General features: G+C 31.2%; 1 protein-coding gene across 1 annotated transcript; it reads left to right on the forward strand.

Annotated features, from left to right (window-relative positions):
- The first annotated feature begins 16318 nt into the window (after positions 1-16318).
- Positions 16319-22111, forward strand: LOC137813567 (amino acid permease 6-like). The gene is made up of 7 exons (XM_068615899.1): positions 16319-17111; positions 17368-17601; positions 18167-18260; positions 18382-18596; positions 19261-19403; positions 20628-20855; positions 21511-22111. The coding sequence occupies exons 1-7, from the start codon at positions 17027-17029 to the stop codon at positions 21934-21936; spliced, it is 1425 nt and encodes a 474-aa protein (XP_068472000.1). The 5' UTR covers positions 16319-17026; the 3' UTR covers positions 21937-22111.
- Positions 22112-23583: the final 1472 nt, after the last annotated feature.

Here is a 23583-nt window from a genome sequence, read left to right on the forward strand (position 1 = left end):
GCTCTTAAAACTAGTCGTTCTAGGCAGTCAATCATGAGCCAAAACAATTTTAATCCAACTGAAAACAGATCCAACAGATTTTTGAAAAGCTTTTATGAAATGTGACAATCAACCAATTGAAATGTCGTTTTAACCGGTTGAATTGGTTAGACAGTTAGTCAACCAAGTCGAAAACAGTTTTGAAAACATTCAATCAAGCTAAGTGACAAACAACCGATTATATCGTGGTTTCAACCGGTTGTTTTTCTCTAGAAAAACATTTTTCTCTTTTAAAATATATTGAACCAGCTTGTGCAAAGGACTAGGAATGATCTTTACAAGAATTCTAAACACCCTAGACTAAGCTCTTAACCAAAAGCAGCACAGCATCAACCTTCAACACAGATTTGGATCATCAAAGCTTCCATATTCTACTTTATGGAGGAGGAAGCTCGACACCTAGCCGAAAACACTATACATGACCTGTGATGTCCCTAGACATAAAGAAGTTTGAGCATTGCTTCGAGCCCTCTCTTTGTTTCACATCGTCAGACTCGAAAGACGTGTTCCCCCACGAACACAGAGTCCTCATCGATCAAGGAAACTCGGTTGACGTAATGTTTTGGGGAACGTTCGTGAATTTACAAATCTCCCCTGGTCAACTGAGGCCTTACGACGGTTTCCTTGTTGGCTTCGCAGGCGATCAAGTGGAACTGCGAGGATATGTCGAGTGAAGGACAACTTTCTCTGTGAAAACGCAACAAGAACGATCACGGTAAAGTACATCGCTGTTAATTCCCCTTCTGCGTTTAACCTGGTTTTGAGGCGACCTTCCTTAAACAGGTTGGGAACGAGGGCCTCTACCACCCACATGAAGATGAAGTTGCCCTCACCCGAAGGAAAAGTAATAACAATGAGGATAGGCCAGAAAATGGCACGAAAATGTTACGAAAACAGACTGAAAAATCGTACGGGAACCTACACAATCCCCACCCAGTTGGGAGGATCAGGTTTAGAGGCCGAAGTCGACCCCTGCAACGAAAGGCGACCAGAACCACTGGTGAAGTTCGGGAATTGGAGATAAATGGTAAAAAGTTAAAGCTCAGAGCCTCACTCTGCAAGGAGCTGGAGGATAAAATTGTCGAAGTCATTTCAAAAAATATGAATGTCTTCGCATGGTCGTCTGCCGACATGCTTGAGATTGACCTAGACTTCCTGTGCCATCGTCTCACTATGGACGAGAAGGCTAAGCCCATAGTTCATAAGAAAAGGAAATTGAATGAGGAAAAACGCCTCGCCAAGCGAGAGGAAACTCAAAAACTCCTTGTAGCTGCCCACAAAAGGAAAAATCAATATCCCGAGTGGTTAGCAAACGTTGTGATGGTAAAAATGGAAAATGGAAAGTGAAGGATGTGCGTCGACTTCACTAATCTCAATAAAGCCTGTGCCAAGGATCCCTACCCCCTGCTGAGCATAGACTTCTTGGTTGATAGTCCCTCAGGTTATGGCCTATTAACTTTTTTGGATGCCTTCTACCACCAGATTCGGATGCACCCAAAGGACAAGAGTAAAACGGCTTTCATGGGTGAAGTCGCCAGTTATTGTTACAAGGTCATGCCTTTTGGATTATAGAATGCAAGGGAAACTTATCAGAGACTCATGGACCGAATCCTGCTTCCAATGCCCGGTCATCATGTTCAAGCATATGTGGATGACATGGTTGTCACCTCAACGAAGGCAGATGGGTATATATTCGACCTAGAGGAGTTATTCGCCACTATAGCGAGACACAACTTAAAGCTCAACCCTGACAAATGTGTTTTTGTTGTCCAGGTAGGGAAGTTCCTCAGTTTCCTACTAACTAAAAGAGGAATAGAGGCAAATCCTGATAAATGTGTAACGATCTTGGATATGAGAAGTCCAGCCAACATAAAGAAGGTAAAAAGATTAACTGGGCGCATGGCCGCCCTATCGTGTTTTCTATCAGCTAGTGGCGATAAGGGGTATCCTTACTTCCAATGCCTCAATAAGAACAATCGGTTCGTTTGGATCGAGGAGTGTGAGGAGACTTTCATCAAGTTAAAAGAATACTTAGTTAATCCGCCGTACTCAACAAGCCTACTTTGAGACTTCCTATCCGTTTGTACTTCTCACTAACCGATCGAGCCATAAGCTCGATTATCTTGCAAGAGGAAGGGAAGGCAAAGAGACCAATTTAATTTATAAGTAAAGTATTGCAAAGTGCGGAGATCCGATACCAAACTATCGATAAGGCTGCTTTGGCAGTAGTTTTTATAACTCGACGACTACGCCACTACCTCCAAAGTTTCGTCGTAGTGGTAATGACCGACCTACCTATCCGGAAGGTCCTTCAAAAACCCGATATTGTAGGGAGGATGGTGCATTAGGCCATAGAGTTGCATTAACCGATCAAGGGCCAGGTATACGCACACTTCATGACAAAGCTCTCACCCAAGGGTTCCAAACCCGATCCAGATGATTTCCTATGGATACTCTCTATCGATGGGTCCTCCAACCTACTTGGAAGTGGAGTCGGCATCATTCTGGAGGGACCAAATGGAGTCCTAATCGAGCAATTCCTTAGGTTCGCATTTAAGGCGAGCAATAACCAGGCCGAGTACGAGGCTCTAATAGCAGGAATGTTGTTGGCAAAGGAATTGGGAGTTCACCTCTTGTCAGCAAAGAGCAACTCGTTGCTCATAACAGGACAGGTCCCGACGAGTATCAAGCTAAGAACCCGCAGCTAGCCCGTATCTCGGGTATGTAAAGATTTTAAGAGTTTTTTTCTCTACTTTTGACCTTGTTCATGTTCCTAGAACAAAATGTTGATCAAGAGTGATCAAGAGCTTTGAAGAATCCAAATCCAAGGTGTTTGATGAAAGGTTGGTATTGTTGTTGTGTGTGGGTGGGATCTGGGTAGATTAAAGTGTGATCCACTCTTTTGTTGAATCTAAAACTGATGTGAATTGAAACCTTTTTTAAATTAGATGTTTTTCCAACTAAGTGAAAAACAACATGTTGTTTTATCGAATCAACCGGTTGTTTTGCTCTTAGAGGTTTTGAAAAAGGTTGAAAGTTGTTTGACTTGGTTGACTTAACTGTCAAACCAAATCAATCGGTTGTTTCGTGGTTTCAACCGATTTTTTCTTTGAAATCCTAACAGAATTCAGTTTTGAATGGTGAATCTGTCTTAAATGTTTTTTAACTGAATACGCTCCTTCGTTAAATGTTTTAACCAATCTTTGGAAAATATAAATAGTTTGTTATATGTTTCTGATGGGTAAGAAACAGTTTTGGGAAATTCAGTTTGATATAATTGATCTCAAGTTTTCAAGATTCACATCAAGCTTTGGATTTTCAAGTGAGAGTGGAATAGGATTGCTATTGTATTCTTTTCAGTTGTACTTTGATCAGGTGTAATCCTTTTCTTAATCTTCTGTATTTTTGTTGTTGTATTGCCAAGGAATGTTGTGTATTCTTGAGGTGTTCAAGATCAATACTCTTGGTGTGGTTTGCCAAACGTAGTGTGTTTCTTTAGGGGTTTAAGGTCACTACTTTGGTGTGTGGTGTTTGTAATCTGGTTTGATTGCTTAGTGCATTACCCAGTGGTTTCTGGGAACTGGATGTAGCTCTTGTTGTAAGAGTGAACCAGTATAAACTGCTTGTGTTTATTTCCCTTTCTATGAACTCTTTTAAATTTTGTTTTTAAGTTGTTTAAGTTGTAACTGGTATAAACAACCGATTGATTCGAAGAAACAACCGATTGTTTTTATGTGTTTCACTTTAAAACAAATTGTGTTCTTGGCTAACTTGATTCCTCTTTTCGATTTCTTCACTGAGTTTCATTAAACCTTCAAAAAAATTTGAAAATCTCTTATAAACAATTCACCCCAACCCCCCCCCCCCCCCTTGTTTAAGGCCATATATTCTAACACAAAACTCTCGAGCGGACCTACTGTCCAAACTAGCCAGCTCGGGGAAAGGGGGACGATGTCGATCTGTGATCAAGGAAACCCTGAGGTCACCAAGGACAACCATCCAAGGGCTTCCCGATGACAACCACCTTGGGATCATGCAGATCAGCTCGACATACACTTGTCTGATACCGTATGTTCGATATCCCGCCGATGGACTACTCCCTTTCGAACCCACGAAAGTTAAGATTGTCAAGAAGAACGCAAGTCGGTACTCCTTGGTGGATGGTCACCTTCTTTGATATGGTTATACTCATTCACTTCTCAATTGTTTAAGTGGAGACTAATGCATGCAAATAATGTCTGAACTACATGAAGGCATCTGTGGCAATCACATCGGCAGGCGAACTCTCTCTTTGAAAGCCATCAGAGCGGGGTATTACTGGCCGATGATGAAGGAGGATTGTGTGAAATATGTTAAGAGATGTGAACAATGTCAGAAGCATGCCGACTGGAGTCACTCACTACTAGAGGAGCTACGATCTATCTCTAGTACATGGCATTTTTATACTAGGGGAATTTATATTTTGGGTCCATTCTCTTTAGCCCTACTTCAAATGAAGTACCTCATCGTCGCCATAGAATATTTCACCAAGTGGATCGAAGCTGAGTCGGTTGCCCAGATAACCGCCCACAAAGTCCAACATTTTGTATGCAAGAATATTATATGTTGTTTTGGAATTCCTAGACACTTGGTATCAGAAAATGGAACCCAATTCGCAAGTCAACAACTCGAGAAACTATGCACATAAATGGGAATCAAAGAGATTTTTGCCTCAGTTGAACATCCCCAAATGAATGGCTAGGCCGAGTCAGCTAACAGAGTCCTATTAAGGGGTCTAAAGAGAAGGCTTGAAAAGGTAAAAGGGGGTTGGTCGGAAAAAATTCCCAGAATCTTATGGTCATATCACCACTCCCCAGTCAACAACGAGAGGGACTTTCAGTCTAGTGTACGGGTCAGACGCTATGATACCAAAAGAAGTGTTAGAAAAATCCTTGAGACTCCAAAGCCCACCCTTATCAAATCGAGAACAAGTTGTCCCCGGAGTGGACCTTCCCATATCAAGTAACCAAAGTGCTCAACAACGAAGCTTAACGGTTGGAAATTCTGGACGAGACGAACATAGAACGCGGCAAGTCTCAAATTCTATTTCAGTTAAGCAATTTATTTATGACGTTTCTTAAACATTTTATGTTTCCTTTTTCGTGACACTCTTTTTCCCCTAAAGGGGGTTTTTTAATGAGGTCGCCATGAAATAAATGTTTTTTTTAAATCCACTATACACCTCGATTATTCGAACCCTAAGGTCAGACTAACTTGGGGATGGTCGTCTTCAACATATCGTTATACACCCCGATTAGCCGAATCCTAAGGTCGTACTAACTTGGGGACGGTCTATTAGAATGTATGGCTTTAAACTAGAGGGGGGTGAATGGTTTAAAGAGGATTTTCACAAACTTTTTAAGATAGAATAAAATTCTTTGCAAGAAACCAAATTTAGGAATTCAGTTTGCCAAGAACAAAGCTCAAAACAGAAAAGCAACAGAAAAACAATCGGTTGTTTCGCAAAAACAATCGGTTGTTTCGCAGAAACAATCGGTTGTTTATACCAGTAAAATAACAACAACTGAAATTAAAGAGTTTAAGGAAGAGAGAAATGCACAAACAGTTTATACTGGTTCACTCTTAACCCAAGAGCTACATCCAGTTTCCCAGAAACCGCTGGGGAATCCACTAGGTAATCAAATCCACATTACATACACACACCACCAAAGAAGTGACCTTGATCCCCTCAAGACACACACTTCCTTTGGCTCAGCACATACACCACCAAGAATGTTGATTTTGACAACCTCAAAAGCACACAACCCTTCTTGGCTTCACAACACCAGAATGTACACAAATCACGGAACGAATTACACTGTTACAGAATCAACTGAAATTAACACAGAGTAATCCTATTTCACTTCTCTCTTGAATATCCAAAGCTCAAAGTTCAAACTCAAATCTGTTTTTTTTTTTCTTGTTGTTTGTTATAAAACATTAACAAACTATTTATAGTATTCAAATCTTGGTCAAAGCACTTAAAGTAGGAGCGTATTCAGTTATGAAATCAATTAAAGCTCTTTTAACAAAAAAAATTGTTTTTGTTAGGATTCCAAACAAACAATCAGTTGAAATAGCGAATCAATCGGTTGTTTGGGTTTGACAGCAAGTCAACTATCCAAAACAGTTTTCAAACTTTTTCAAAAACACCTAAGTATAAAACAATCGGTTGTTTCGACAAAACAACAGGTTGTTTTTCACTTAGTTTGAAAAACACTTTAATCTTAAAATATTTGAAAACACTTAAGCTTTAGATTCAACAAAGAGTGGATTATAAATATAATCTACCCTAGATCCTATTCTAAAGCACACTAGCAACAACAAGCACCTCCAGCCTTCCATCAAACACAAAGGATTTGGATTCTTCAAAGCTTGAACACACTTGATTCAACATGGTCGTCTTCAACATATCGTTATACATCTCGATTAGCCGAACCCTAAGGTCGAACTAACTTGGGGACAGTCATCTTCAACATATCGTTACGCACCCCCAATTAGTTAAACCCTAAGGTCGGACTAACTTGGGGACGGTCGTCTTCAACATATCGTTATACACCCTGATTAGTCGAACCCTAAGGTCAGACTAACTCGGGGACAGTCCTCTTCAACATATCGTTATACACCCCTATTAGTCGAACCCTAAGGTCAGACTAACTCGGGGATGATCGACATCAACATATCGTTTCTAAGAAACCATAAGGTGAGGTTGACCCGGTAATGTACCTATTATATACATCAAACTTATCAATAGTGTAGGTTAAGCAACGCTGAGACAACAAGCGACTTGCTTGACCCTAAAGGGGGCAATCCATCAATGACCTAACTTATTACTAAGAGTTATTCCCATCGTCTTGGGCGCTTCATCTAAATTCAGGTTAGCAATTCGTAATCTTCTTAACCATGCTATGCTTAGTGTGTAAGCAAATTTACTTCGTAAGTTACTCTGAGAATACAACATTCATTTATATGTTATAAGTGAAGCTATAAACGCCATAAAAGGGCACAATAAAAAAGAAGTCACACGCTTAGGATACACAAAACGATTAAAATCCCTAATGTTGTCCAAGTTCAAACATTAAATATACACATAAAGGTGAAAATATTTTTCCTAATTGTAGAAACTAAGAGTCCCCAATAAGTTTCCCATCAACTATCGTTTTACATGGGATTAGCTCGGAGAAGTCCATCGTGGGCTGGACAAGAGTAGCTTGTTCCAGGGCGACTTCAAAGTCGATGATATATGATTGGGCCGCATCATCTTTCAAAGTGTCCACCATCTTTGAGAACTCATTTTCTTTACGAGTTATCTCCTCTGCCATTTTCTTCTCCAAAATCTCAACCTTACTAGTTAGATCGATTTTCGCCTTAGACAATACAAACCCTTCTTGGGTCTTGCTAGCCAACTCCAAGCCCAAACGATCAACCTCAGCGACCTCGGTATGGAGGCACCCGACCTGCTATTGGAGTTCGACAATCTGCTAAGTTTTCTTGTCTTCGTTTGAATTCGAAAAAATAAAAGAATACTTCCACACTTGGATAAATGGCCAGTTGTTCGGATGCAGATGGGTAGGAGCCACGTTAAGCTCATTCAACAGTTATTTTTCAAAAATCGAGAGTGGGAGACGCAGCAAGGCTTTGGTGAATAAGGTAGTGTAAGAAACAGAATGGCTCATTGGGGTCTGACGATTCATCGCAACATCTCGGTTCGCCCTCCCTGCATACTACAACTTTTACTAAGTTTTCATCTTTTTTGCTTATGGCCCCCAATTCCCTCAACTCCCTAATTTTCAAATCAGTAGTAAAATTAGAGGTTTCTTTAAGCAGTTCTTTTTTGGTCCAAGGGTAAGGAGAGGCATAATCCATCTTTGAAAGCAACTAAAAGATGAACAACAATGAAAATATGAAGCACAGTTTAGGAAAAACTATAAACAGGACAAACTAATCAAGGCATAGTATAGGACATGGTTTTAAATGGAATCGATAACGAACAGTAACAACCACCGTCAAAAAGGGGTTTTGCGAGTTGGAATCATACCTATTTTCTAGTGGTTCGTAGCGGAGCAAGGTGGCGCTGTAAGGGAGAAAGTTTGTTTTCTTTGATAACTTTGGGCAATCGTAAAAAGTCGGTAACGAAGAGGGAGGGTTTTAATTTTCAAAAAGGGAAGTTAAAACGACAAGGTTTCCTTGTCGTTGATGGCATAACACGTGCATGCACCATAATCAGTGTGATGAAGACGTCCCTTCAAGTGATGCTTCGGAAATCGTGTACTAGCTACCATCTTAGCCAAATGTCCTTTCAAAGGAGGCACAGGTAAGCTTCTTCACCTCACCATACTCGACTCGAGGCTAGGGAGTTGTGTACTGGTCGGATGTGCTTGGGACCCAACCCGAGCACTTAAATGCATTACTCTGGCCCAAATAGTATAAGAAGGTAAGTGCTTAGTTCGGTCATAACAATAATGGGCTCAATGACACATGAAAAGTCAGCCCAAGACGGTTGGAAAAATATATTTAAAAAGGGCAACAACAACAAATAAAAATAATTGAATAAAAAATTGAATCAGTTAAGTATAGGCATTCACTTTGAAACCGACGAAAATAAAACAGGTAGAGATAATGCTCTACCTACATCCTAAAATAAAGGTGATATATTAACATAATATCTTTATGTTTATTAAACTCCTGAAGGGAGATCTACGAAGACTATAAAAGGGCATCAAGACCCTGAAGAAGGATAAGTGCAATTCCATACACTACTCACTATAGTTATAATTATATTCTCACTGACTTGATTGTCGGAGTCTTGTCAATAGGTGGAGCTCCCCTCACTGTGGATTTCAAGCATCTCAAAGCAGCAACATCAAAAAAGAAAAGTTGGCCCATAATCCACCACTATGACTCAATCTAGGTCAACGAACGAAAACAATTACTATTATTATTACTATCATCATCATCATCATTAACCTTACTATTATTATTATTATCACCATTATCATTATTGTTAGGCTTAATTACTGTTTGTCCTTATATTAAGGATCAAAAGTCAACTCATTTTTTAGATTTTTAAAGAGTTCAATTTGATCCCAAATATTTTTAAAACGACTCAATATTGTGCTAACTAAAATAGATTTACCTCGACGATTATGTCATTGTATATTGAATTATATGTATTGTTAACATATTGAATTTTTTAAAACAATTAAAACCACCACATTGAATTGTTTAAAAAAAGTCGGGATTACATTGAAATTTTTATAAATAATGTTGGCATTGAACTTTTTAAAATTTGTAGGTTGAAATTAACTTTAGACCATCATTATAGAGATTAAAAGACTAAAAAGACTATTTAACCTTTATTACTATTATCATCATTATCATCATTATCAAAATTATTATTATTATTATTATTATTACTATTACTATTATCATTATTATTATTATTACCATTATTATTCATATTATCAGTATTATTATTATTTGTATCTTCATTTTCATTATCATTATCATTATTATCACTATCACTATTATTATTATAATTAATAATAATAATAATAATAATAATAAAAATATTATCATTATCATTACTCTTATTATTATCATTATTATCATTATCATTATTATTATGATTGTTATCATCATTATTATCATTATTAATATCATTTTATCTTTTTTATTAACATTATTATTATTATCATTATAATTATAATCATTATTATTATTATTATCATTATCCTTATCCTTATCATTATCTTTATCCTTATCTTTTTCCTTATTATTATCATTATCCTTATCTTTATCCTTATCATTATTATTATTATTATCATTATCCTTATCTTTATCCTTACTATTATTATTATTATTATTATTATTATTATTATTATTATTATTATTATTATTATTATTATTATTATTATCATCATCTTCTAAAGTTTGTGTGAAACTTTTATGAAATAAACTTGTTTTCGAACGATGTCTTCATGATTTTCGTAAGTCTTTTACAATCTTCTTCCAATTTTTTTCAATACAATATTTCTTATTCATTTATTAGGTTAAATTCTTCCATTTCATGCCTTATCACTATTATTATTATTATCAGTATAATCATTATTATTATTATCATTATCATTATCCTTATCCTTATTATTATCATTACCTTATATTTATCCTTATTATTATTATTACTATTATTATAATTATTATTATCTTTATCCTTATCCTTATCATTTTTATTATTATTATTATTATTATTATTATTATTATTCTTATTAATAATATTTATTATTATTAATATTATTGTTAATTTTATATTTCTCATCATTAACGATATTAACAAAAATAATAGGATTATTAATATTTTTAATAATAATAATTAATTTATTTTTATTATTAAGGTTATTTTTATTTTAGAACCCCAATTTGGTTTGAATTTCAATACATTTTAATTTTAGAACCACGATTTGGTTTGGATTTCAATTTATAAATCAATGGAAGCTTGTGATTTAGATTTGTGATTTGGATTTGAGACTTTGTTAGAAAATGGAAAATAAATAAAAAACTAATTGTACATTTAGAATTCAAAAACATAATTTGTATTTTTTAATTTTTTTAATTGTATAAGTGGATTAACTAAATATGGTTGAAAATATCCACAATTGTTAAAATATAATCATGTTTTAATAATCTTTGCCTATATTAAATTAATATTTGAATTTTTTTTAAGTATTGACTAACGTCGATCACACCAACACAAATTAAATTAATATTAAAAATATATTTTTATTAATATCGTTTAAATTTTAAAATTGAAATGTATTAATGGTAAAAAAAATTAGATTTATCAATGAATTTTTATTCATGGATCAGAATCTGTAGGTAAATTCATCATTACTTACGGATATTAACTACAAATATGAATTTGTAGATAAATTTAACATTAGCTACGAATACTATCTACGGATTTGGATCTCTAAATAATTTCAATTTTACCTACGAATTATTATCTACATATTTCTATACACAAGTAAATATTACATTATCCACAAATTTTGTTCACGAACTTATGTCTAAAAGTAAATTCAATATTACTATTAATTATTAATATAAATATTTTTATTAACAATATTAAGAACATTAAGAATATAAATAGTCTTAATAGTTTAAAATTTTTAATAATATAAATAATATTAATCATAATAATTATATACATAATATTAAAAATATTATTATAATATAAATAATTATAAAATAATAACTAATATTCATAATAATAACAATAAATAATAATTATAAATAATGATCATAACTAATAAATATACATATAATTAACATTATAAAATTAATAATATTAATAAAAATAATAAAAATCATATTTATAATATTAATACTATTTATAATATTCATATTATTAATATTATTTATTAACATTTATAATATTTAATAATATTTTTAATATTTAATAATATTTTTAATATTTAATAATATTTTTAATATTTAATAATATTTTTAATATTTAATAATATTTTTAATATTTAATAATATTTTTAACAGTTAATAATATTTGAAATATTTATTAATATTTTTAACAGTTAATAATATTTTTAATATTTAATAATATTTTTAAGAGTTAATAATATTTTTAATATTTTTAATATTTTTTATATTTAACATTTAATATTTAATAATATTTAATAATATTTTTAATATTTAATAATATTTTTAATATTTAATAATATTTTTAATATTTAATAATATTTTTAATATTTAATAATATTTTTAATATTTAATAATATTTTTAATATTTAATAATATTTTTAATATTTAATAATGTTTTTAATATTTAATAATGTTTTTAATATATAATAATGTTTTTAATATTTAATAATATTTTTAATATTTAATAATGTTTTTTATATTTAATAATATTTTTAATATTTAATAATGTTTTTTATATTTTTAAATATTTAATAATATTATTAATATTTAATAATATTAATAACATTAATAATATTTATAATATTAATAATATTTATAATATTTAATAATATTAATAATATTTAATAATTAATATTATTTAATAATAGTAATACTATTTAATAATATTTAATAATATTAATAGTATTTAATAATATTAATATTAGTGTTATGAATAATACTATTAATTATTAGTATTTAATAATATTAATAATATTAATAATATTTAATAATATTTAATAATATTAATAATATTTAATAATATTAATAATATTAATAATATTTAATAATATTAATAATATTTAATAATATTAAAAATATTTAATAATATTAATAGTATTTAATAATAATATTATTAGTATTATGAATAATTTTATTATAATAATTAATAATGTTATTAATTTAAGTAGTAATAATAATATTAATGAAATTAATAATATGAAAGATATTAAATATATGAATAATATTAATAATTTTATATTATTAATTATATTAATATTGATAATCATACTAATAAATATAATAATAATTATAGCTTGACAATAAAATTTGACTAGTGTAATGGTAACATACTAAAAAAAAGAATTTTATTGAAGGTTGTTTAGCGGAGGTTGATATAACTTTAAGAGTTTTTTTAACCTTCTTTAAGTTCCAAAGGTTATTCAAAAACCTCAACAAAATAATGGAGGTTTTTTAACCTTCGTTAAATTTCAAAGGTTCATTCTAAAATCTTGGTAAAACAACGAAGGGTTTTTTAACCTTCATTAAATTTTAAAAAGAAATCTAAAAACTTCAGCAAAATAACGGAAATTTTTTAACTTTCGTTAAATTTCAAATATTTATTATAGAATCTCAATAAAACACTCAAGAATTTTCAAACTTCAATAAATAAATATAATTAAATCTAGTTATAAATAAATAATTAAAAACTACATAGTTTTAATATATTTTATAATTTTTATAACTAAATTCTTTAAAATTTTGAAAGTGTAACTTTACACTACAACAATATTTGCATATCTTTAATGATATGATAGTTGGTTTATATAATTCTTATTTTTTTTTGTACGAGCTCATACTTCAAAACACTTGACTTATTTTGTTTTAGTTTTTGATGTACATATACTTTATGTGTAATTTTAGTTTTAGTTATAATTGTTAATATTTAATTCTCATAATTTTGAAATATTTTAAATTAAGGTATTTATTAAAATGCATCTAATAACTAATTCACTGTGAAAGTGAGAAGTGATAAAGTTAATTTCTCCTCGCAATATGTTTTTGCAATCTTTAGCCAAAAAGACACATGACTTTGAAGCCCACATGTGATAGATAATGTAATTATTTAGGATATATAAAGCAGTGATAAACATCAATGGTTCTCGAGTTAGGTAAAATGAAAGAAACAAGTTTGCACCCACTTATATACAATGAAAGGCTCTAATCTCTAGTCGATGTGGGATCTCCAACACACCCCGAGACTACCAACTCGTGCGTGAGACTATATATTATGGGTGGTCCGATAGCGGCCCGATAGCGGGTGGCACGATAGGCCCAACACAAACACTCGCTAGGATAGGCTCGAAAATGGCTCTGATACCATGTTACGAAGTGGACTTTAAGCCTAACTCAACCCCATAAAACCGGCTCATAGGGTTGAGGTTTGCACCCACTTATATACAATGAAAGGCTCTAATCTTTAGTCGATGTGGGATCTCCAACAAGCAGTGTGTCTATGGTGGAAGAGAGAAATCAAGAGGATCATATTTTACGGAGGTTTTTAAACCCATTGTATTTAATATAAGTTTTGAAATTCATGGTATTTTATGAAGGTTTTAAAACACGTGGTATATTATAGAGGTTCTTAAATCCATGGTATTTAACAGGGTTTCTAAAAGGATTTTTCTCAAATTTAAAAAAATCCCAAGGAACACATTCCGTAGGGATGGTTTAGCGGAGGAAACTGCAACCGTGAGTAAATGACTTAATAGAGGTTTTAACCCTGGATAATGTAAAAGTAAACTCCATTAAAATCATTTTTTCTTGTAGTGAAAGCTTCTTTGATAATTCAAGGAACATGGCTTCGAGTTCCACTCGCTGCAATTATTTGTAACATTAATAATAATTATAATAACATATATAATAATTGTCAATAATAATCCTAAAAATAGACATAAATAATATTTGTAAACAATAATTAAAAATAAAAAAAAGATTCAAATAATAATAAAAAATTTAAAATTAAAATATGATGAATCATGTATCAATTTACCCACGGATTTTGTTTCGTGTATATCGATAGATAATGTTGATTTATCTACGAATTTTGGCTATTTTTCATATATAAATTGGGTTTTTCCTATATTTTAACTTTGGCTTAACCAACACACTAAACTACTTTAATTAAAAAATATTTTTAAAATTAGTGATAAATTAGTGTCACCTTATACATTACTTAAAATTAGTCTTCAAAAGTCAACACTAATGAATTGTCTTTCATGGTTTTGAAGTTAGTTGCAGTATTATACAAATGCAACGTTATTGACTAATTAGCATCAAATTTTACTTATTAGCAGTCGACAATTAAATTTTACTCCTTTTAGTCTTTATTATAAAACACATATTAATAAATGATTAATCTTTTAATAAGATATTTTATTTTTATATAGTTTTATATTCGATTTCTTTTTTATTCATATTAAATGTTATAAATGTTTGTGTTTTGAATTAATAAATAGGAGCCTATTGTGAGTGTCTAATTGTTTTAGTTTTCTTGTGAAGAATATATATATATATATATATATATATATATATATATATATATATATATCGATTTGTTGAGTCCGTTTAGCGGTCTGGGTATGTTTGGGAAGATCGTCTAGTGGTTTGTGGAGATCGTTTAGTGGTCTCCAATTGCCTAGTTGTTTGTTTAGACCATTTAGTGGTTTGTGGAGACCGTTTATCGGTTTGTACAAATCGTCTAGTGATTTTTAGATGACCGTCTAAAAGTTTGTTTTGTGTTATGCTTAAGGAGCTCTTGGTTATATATATGTGTGACCAAGGGTACTCCCTCAAGTGGACTCTTTTGTACTTATTTTTTTTAAAATAACATTTTGTTTTTCGTGCATGTCTGTTTGATTATATTTCCAACATAAAATACGAAAGCAAGTTATGTCCTTTATCTGCTTGTGCTTTCTTTCTTCCTTTTCATGTTTTTTTGTGTTTTCTTTGTTATCTTATTGCACATGGAGTGTTCAATAATGATGAATTTTTCTTCTAATCACTTGAGTTTGTATTATTTGCACCATGAGAAAAATTTAAACATAATTCTTGTCTCATCATTTTTGAACGAAATCAATTACTATTCATGGAGTTGAAATACGAAACACACACTTCTATCTAAAAATAAATTAAAGTTTGTTGCATAAATAATATTTTCTCAAGTATATATTTTTTTTACTCTGTTTTTCATGCTTGTTGTGTATATATGGAATGTTTATTTGATTCTTTTTCTCATCTTTGTTTGGTCTGTTAGATTTTATTTTTAACATAAAATACTATATTCAATATAAATCATAAAAAAATTAAAAATATTTAACAGAGGTTAATTTAATAGATTGATAACATTCATTTAAGAATAAAATTAAATTAATTATTTTTATTGATAGGCTTATATTAAAGAACAGGATGAGTACCTAATATATTTTGGAGTGATTCACCATATTAATCCGAGCATGATAAAAATATCAAGATATAAAATAAATCATAACATTATTTGTTTAAAAAGACAGATAACAACGACACAAAAGTTTCTGTATAAAGTACCCTATTTTAACAAACAGAATTAAATAATTAAGATTCTTAGCGAACATGATACCATAGCAGAGACGTGTTATAACACCTTAATTACACAAATTATAATTGAAAGTCGGTCAACTTCTATGATTGCGAAACGAATTTGCATGGCAAGACTTTGCTGCGTCATAATAAAGGGTTTTCAAAATTATTTTTGCAATCGTAATTTTCAATCACAACATACAGAATATTTGGATTTTTTGGTCTTTGTGATAAAATTGAATACATTTAGAGAAGATGAAAGAAATAATAAACTAAAATAATTTTTCATTTAGTTTTTTCAAAAAGTAAATTCCTAAACTGTTTTTAATTTGTGAAAAAGTTAATATAGTTTTGTAGAGAATTGTATCAGCAAGAAATAGCTAGTGTAAGACAATTGGTAGACATAAGTAGATTTTGAAGCATGATGTTAGAAATTTGAAAGGAAAGAGTGAGGGTAATTTAAAAGGTGATAAATAAGATCATAAACTATAGGGAATCAAGTGGAAGAGATGGTAAGCATGGTGTCTTAATAAGATAGATTTGTGGCCCTTTGGAAGACCCATAATATGTGGCTATCATAAGCTTGAATCTTGAAATGGATGGACAAAAACAAACAAAAAATGAAATAGTGTAGGGGACACTTAGGTTCCCCGGCCAGAGCAGAATTTGCCACCTTTGATGGTCCACATGCCTGAAAAAAATTCCTCTCCTTTCAACCCACCTAAAACTCTCTCTTCTCAAAGCCTCTCAATTTCCCTTTTCACTGCTCAACTTTTCCTTTTTATAAAGTGACTCACTTTTTCCCTCAGTAAATAAAATTCTAAGCCATCTTCGAAATTACATGTGCCACAAAAGTCCAAAACACTTCTCTCCTACTCCTCCCATCTATTTAATCCACTGTGATCCTTCCTTAGCCACTGTGCTCTTTCTCCAATTCAATTATCTCAGCTCCTTTAAGCCTCTCACCACAAACTCCTACATTCTACCCAAAACCAAACACCAACTACAGGCCAATCATCAATAAAAACACCCTTTTTCTTTGCCATCTCTTTTCCTTTCTTTTCGGGTGTTGGCCACCCACCCACTCAACTCATTTGCACTCACAAACACAAACACAGGCCATTGGTCGGTTCCAGAGATGAGCAGCATGCACATAGAAACCCCAGAAACTTTGGCTGATGGCAACAAAAACTTCGATGAAGATGGACGAGCTAAAAGAACAGGTATTACCCATTCACATATTCAAATTTTATGTTTGCTTATTTGGATAAACCTTTACAAACACAGCAGAACAATTAAGTGAATTTTTCTTCGTATTAATTTCAATATTTACTTGATATTTAAAGTCAATTTGCAGTGACTTATACAGTGTCACTTACGTTAAGAAGTTGATATAAGAGTCCACTGTGGATTTTGATAATTTTGATTGTGATAGAGTTGTTGTATTAATGTTGTTTTTGAATTGGTCTTAAATCGAAGGGACATGGATAACTGCAAGTGCTCATATCATAACGGCGGTGATTGGTTCTGGAGTTCTATCTCTTGCATGGGCAATTGCGCAGATGGGTTGGGTGGCTGGTCCAGCAGTGCTTTTTGCCTTCTCTTTTATCACATACTTCACTTCCACTCTTCTCGCTGATTCTTACCGTTCACCTGACCCTGTTCATGGCAAGCGAAACTACACATATTCTGAGGTTGTCAAAGCTAACTTAGGTATACCAACCACAAATCTCACTTCTATTGCTTCTCGTTACATCATTATATCATAATTACAAGATACACAACCTATTGCATAGTCACAATCAGAATCACCTAATAATTTACTCACAAAGGTAATCATCATAGTTTCCAATCACACTACACTCTATTTTCCTTCATATTTCATGTACAAGTTTTGTGGATACAACAAACATAACAATGGCAGAATAAGTCTAGATAAAAAACAGTTTAAGATATCTAAATGTTAAAGAAAAAATGATCTTATGATTTGTTTATGTCGGTACATGTGGTTGAGACTTGACACGTGAGAGTTCTGGTTTTCTAGCACTCTTCTTTTTATTTATTTATTGGCAATGCAAATAAAAAATCATTTTTCTTTTGGCTCCGAAGAGAGACGAGGCACGTGATGTAGTAGAATACTATTTTTCTCGGGACATTATTTTGTATTGCTCTGTTATACTTTGCTAATAATTTTAGCAGCAAAAATACACCAGAGACTAATGGAATATAATTGTTTAAGATACTCCTTTGATATAACATGTTACTTTTGTGTCCATAGGAGGAAGAAAATTCCAGCTTTGTGGATTGGCTCAGTATATAAATCTTGTTGGTGTAACCATCGGCTACACTATAACTGCATCAATCAGTATGGTGTAAGTTTGCACATGAACTTTTGACTTCAAAGAGTGTGTGTGTGTGTCATTGTTTTATGTGCACATTGAAGTACCCTTTTGTTTTAATTTTATTTATTTCATGTTGTTGAAAATTGATTAGGGCGGTGAAGAGGTCGAACTGTTTTCACAAGCATGGACATGAAGCCAAGTGCAACATAAATAACTACCCTTACATGATCGTTTTTGCCTGCATTCAAATTGTTCTTAGCCAAATACCAAACTTCCATAAGCTCTCTTGGCTCTCTATTGTTGCAGCTGTGATGTCTTTCGCTTATTCTTCCATTGGTCTTGGACTCTCCCTAGCCAAAGTCATAGGTAAAACAACCATGTGATTATTATCACTCTATTTACTTACGCAACTTTAAACCTTATTAGGCCCATAGTTTTAATTTCCTCAAAACTAGAAACAAAAATAATTAGGCATATAGTTTAGCCTTTTAAAACAATCAAAACGGAAATTTTGATTCAAAGTAGAAGCTTTCTTAAAATTATTTTATGACTGAAAATAAATATTAATTAACTTCTATATTTTAAAATGTTAAAATAACTTTTTAAAAATATGCAACCAATTAGGGTAATTAATGAGTTAATTAAAATTGTCTTTATTAATTAAAATATGAGTACTGTGAACCTACCCTCTAGTATATATTCTTTCTAACAGATTAAGAATGATTAAAAATTAAAAAAATAGATAATAAATATTAAATAATTCATTCACTATTAACTTTGGTTGACGCGTACGTTGACTGATTGTGTTATTTTAAGCAAGTATTTCAAGAGTTTGAATTTTAATAACTATTTTAAATTCAAGTTGTTATGGGTGTTATTAATTGTTTATGTTCCAACTGTAGTTGATAAAACTAAATTTTTCACCGTTTTGTTTTTATTTTAATACATTTTAATTCATAAAATATGTGTGAAAACAAATATTGTGTTAATGTAATAATAATACTAATGAAATAAAGCACGATGCTTAAAGGTGGGGCACACGCGCGGACATCAATAACAGGGGTGCAAGTGGGGGTGGACGTTACGGGAACGGAAAAGGTTTGGAGGATGTTTCAAGCTATCGGTGACATTGCCTTCGCTTATGCTTTTTCAAATGTGCTCATTGAGATCCAGGCAAGTAATATTTATGTTTTATTTTATCTATTAATTAATTATTTACTAATAATTATAAAAGAACTGTGTGAATTTAATTAAATTTGTGTGAATAAAATTGTTCTTGAATCATCGGCTTTTAGTTTGGAAGAAACTTTATTTTTTCAGAATAATAATAATAATATACGTGCTTCATTAGATTTAGTAGGACAAAATATAATTGAAAAAATTACGATAGGGACAACAGAAAATGCGGTGAAACGGTTTGAAATATGATGGAATTTGAAAAGTGTTGTGTTTTCTATTAGTATAAAAGTTGAAATGTGTGCCTGAAATAAATTTGGTAGTGGCATATTATATGAATTCAACTTCTGAATAGTCATACGTAACACCAACTTCTATTTTTGACCCATAACTTGTTTTTCTTATTTTTCTTGTTTTGTCGTTGACTTTTGTGTTTATCCATTATTTATCTTCTAAATATGGTGTTGGGATTAGATGCATCAATTAATAAAAACCACGGACTGTGTACACATATTGGATTTTACTTACCAAAATATCACCTTTTTCCTCTATTTTATTTTCCTATTGCAAGTTATTCTTAGCTAAATTATAGTAAAGATATTTTTATTTATTTATTTTTCGAACCTTGTACCTATCTCTATCTAACCAATTGGTACATAGATATTTATCTAAACAATAATCACTTACATAAAAATTTAAAACTCTGATCTCATTTGTCATTGTTTTATTTAATTGCTAATGTTTTTAAAACAAAGAAATATTTTTAATTCTTATCATCCAGATTCTTCCCATCGCATTTTTTACTTCAGATTTGATGTGACTCACCTGAACCATATGATGGAGATCAAACGGTGAACAACTCATAATCCACACTAAGCACACGGAAACCAACCATGCACAATCAAAATTCCTTTCATGGCCACTCCAAACAATACCTTAAATATTTAAACAATACCTTAAATGTTTAAATGTGGTGATTGACCCAGAAACTATAAAATCCATCATAACATTATTATACATGTTTAGACCTATTGCTGAAACTGAACAGAAAAAACAAAACCTATGGTAAAAGTAAGTCAATACTTGACAGTGTTTGATTTGTAAGGCTATTATATACTTAGCACACTACTTCAACTAGAAATGTTGCAATTTTGATTATTATGAATGGAAGATAAGAAAGTGCAGTAAACTGAAATAGAAATGTGGTCCATAATGTTGCAGGACACTCTAAAATCAGGCCCACCAGAGAACAGAATGATGAAGAGAGCAAGTTTAATTGGGATAATGACAACGACATTATTTTATGTGCTATGTGGGTGCTTAGGCTATGCCGCGTTTGGAAATGACGCACCTGGAAATTTCCTCACAGGGTTCGGCTTCTATGAGCCCTTTTGGCTAATAGACTTTGCCAATATCTGCATAGCAGTGCATTTAGTTGGGGCATACCAGGTAAATAACTTCTTCAACTCACAAATATCTTTTTATTCTTTCAAATTATACTTTATTTCTTTTTTATCCTTCACATTCAATAAATGTAAGTTAGAAATTAAAGCACCTGAATTTTTTAAACACTAGATACGAATCAAATTTAAATAGAAACAAAATAAATAAAAAAACAAAGCTTACCATTTGGTGAATATTACCACTTTAGTTTTTTTTTAACATTTTACCAATTTTGTAATATATTACTAACACGTCTCTATTCTATCACCATTTTTTTTTTGTTAAACGCGTTATTTTGTTACCAATGTAATAGTAATAGTAAAAGTGTAAAAATTAAAAAAAAAAAATGGTAAAATATGAGGGAAAATAATTAGATTACAAAATATAAAAGAAAATTAAAAAGTTGAAATACGTGAAGAAACTAAAATGAGAAATTAATATAAGATGTTATTTAGATATAGCTTCAATTAAGTATATATTGGTGTTTAGTATATTTACTTATACTCATTTAAAAAATTAATAAAATAAGTAGATTCCTATTTTTATGTGTTTGTTTAGTTTTCGTATTTTAAAGACAAACACTTTTGTATGTTTTTGTTAATAAGTAAATCCTATTTAATACTCGAATTTGGCTGAATATTGGAGAAATTTTGTTGGGCAGGTGTTTGTGCAACCTATATTTGGGTTCGTGGAGAAATGGAGCAAAGAAAAATGGCCAGAAAGCCAATTTATAAATGGTGAGCATGGTGTGAATGTTCCTCTGTGTGAAGGCATAACCCTGAATTTCTTTAGGATGTTTTGGAGGACAACGTATGTGATCATCACTGCTGTTCTAGCCATGCTATTTCCCTTCTTCAATGACTTTCTGGGGCTCATTGGTTCACTCTCATTCTGGCCATTGACGGTCTACTTCCCTGTAGAGATGTACATTAAGCGATCCAACATGAAAAGCTTTTCCTTCACATGGATTTGGCTCAAGATTCTGAGTTGGGTCTGCTTAATCATTTCTATTATCTCAGCTGTGGGTTCCATCCAAGGCCTTGCTCATGATCTCAAGAAATACAAGCCTTTCCAAGCACAGCAATAGAACTTTCATGCTTTCTTCCAACTCTTCAGAGCGCCAAAGTTTCTGTTTAAGGGCTGCAAAAATTTTATTACTATGTTTTCGAATCGTGACTCCAAGTCCAGATATAACTTGTTAAACTAAAACAATAATGATGATACTTATTTAGATTTCAATGTTAATTACATGGTTCTATCCCTTGTCGCTGCTTTTCTTGTCTTTTCTTAATAAATTATCAGCTACTTCACATATTAGTGTACAATTATCAAGTGCTTATCAACATGGAGATGTGTACCACTATTCAATAAGCAATCCTCAAGTTGGTTAGAAATTAGGTGCACTATACATATTAGCGGAAAAATACGTCATATCGTATATCCCTATTTTTTTAATTTATCATAAATATACATATCCGTTTTTTTTAAATATTATTATAAATTTATATTGTAATATTTTAATTTATGTAAAAAAACACAAGTAAAGAAAGTGAAAGAATTGAAATAAAACCTTTAAAAAAATGAATTTGGATTCAATAAAAGGAATATGTTTTTCATATATTAGTCAAAACATAGAAAGATAAATAAGAATGGGAGTGTGAGAAAAAGAAAAAGGAAAGAGTGAGAAGCAGAGTGTGTGTCTCCATAAAAGAGAAAGGGCAGTTTCTTCCTCCACCCCTACATTTTTCTTCCTGCACCCCCACAATGTTATGTAAAGACCAAATTGTTCCTGTTATTTTTTAAAAATCCTAAAATGCACTTGAACTGTATTTATTATTTTGCATTATGGATTATGGAATCCAAAAGAATTTTGGATTAGCACTTCCGGTAAGATTTCGGATCCACCAATCCATAATTCAAAATATGCATTTCACATTAAAAAATTCATCATTCAAAAAAAATATTCCGAATCCATCAATCCGTAACAGAAATATGCATTCCAGATTCAGAAATCCGTAATTAAAAAAAAAGCATTTCGGATTCAGCAATCCAGAAATCAATAATTTATACAAAAATTGTTTCTGGAACACCCCCTCATCCGGAAAAAAAAGTATTCAGTTCCAGAATGATGAATCCGTAGCACACTCTCATATCTCTATTTCTGGTAACCACGGTGTTCTTTTTCAAATAAAAGATTAAGGCCAATTTCAGGATTTAGAATTGTGGGGATGCAGGAAGAAAAATGTAGGGGTGCAGGAAGAAGAAGCCAAGAGAAAGAGGAGAAAAAAAAAAGTGGGATTTGTAAAGAGAAATGATTAAACTAACAAGAAAAATTATTAAATTGATAACTTTTATTTTTCAAGGATATTGAAAAAAAAAGTTATTAAATTGATATATTAAACTAATTGTTATTTATTCAAGGATAAATTTTAAAAAAATTATATATACCAAAACACGATTATAAGAATAATTTTATTATTTATTATATATTATTAGTGAAAATACAGACAACAGCACTTTTGTGTATCCATTTTTTTTAATTTTATCATAAACATGTATATTAATATTTTTTAAATATTATTTTATACTACAACACAATGCATCTAAAAAAGATTAGAACAAAATCATGGAAAATTGAATTAAAGTTAGATTCAGTAAATGATTAGTTTTTTTTCCTAAATAAATGAAAACATAGAAAGAGAAAGAGAAATAAGGATATGATTCATTCATATAT

Source organism: Phaseolus vulgaris, chromosome 1, assembly GCF_000499845.2.
Source record: "Phaseolus vulgaris cultivar G19833 chromosome 1, P. vulgaris v2.0, whole genome shotgun sequence".
NCBI lineage: Eukaryota > Viridiplantae > Streptophyta > Magnoliopsida > Fabales > Fabaceae > Phaseolus > Phaseolus vulgaris.

Excerpts from the sequence above, each read along its gene's own strand:
- LOC137813567 (XM_068615899.1), top strand. The coding sequence starts at position 17,027 with ATGAGCAGCATGCACATAGAAACCCCAGAAACTTTGGCTGATGGCAAC. Across the intron at positions 18,261-18,381 it reads ACTGCATCAATCAGTATGGT|GGCGGTGAAGAGGTCGAACT; the intron begins GTAAGTTTGCAC and ends AAAATTGATTAG. Across the intron at positions 19,404-20,627 it reads ATGTGCTCATTGAGATCCAG|GACACTCTAAAATCAGGCCC; the intron begins GCAAGTAATATT and ends ATAATGTTGCAG.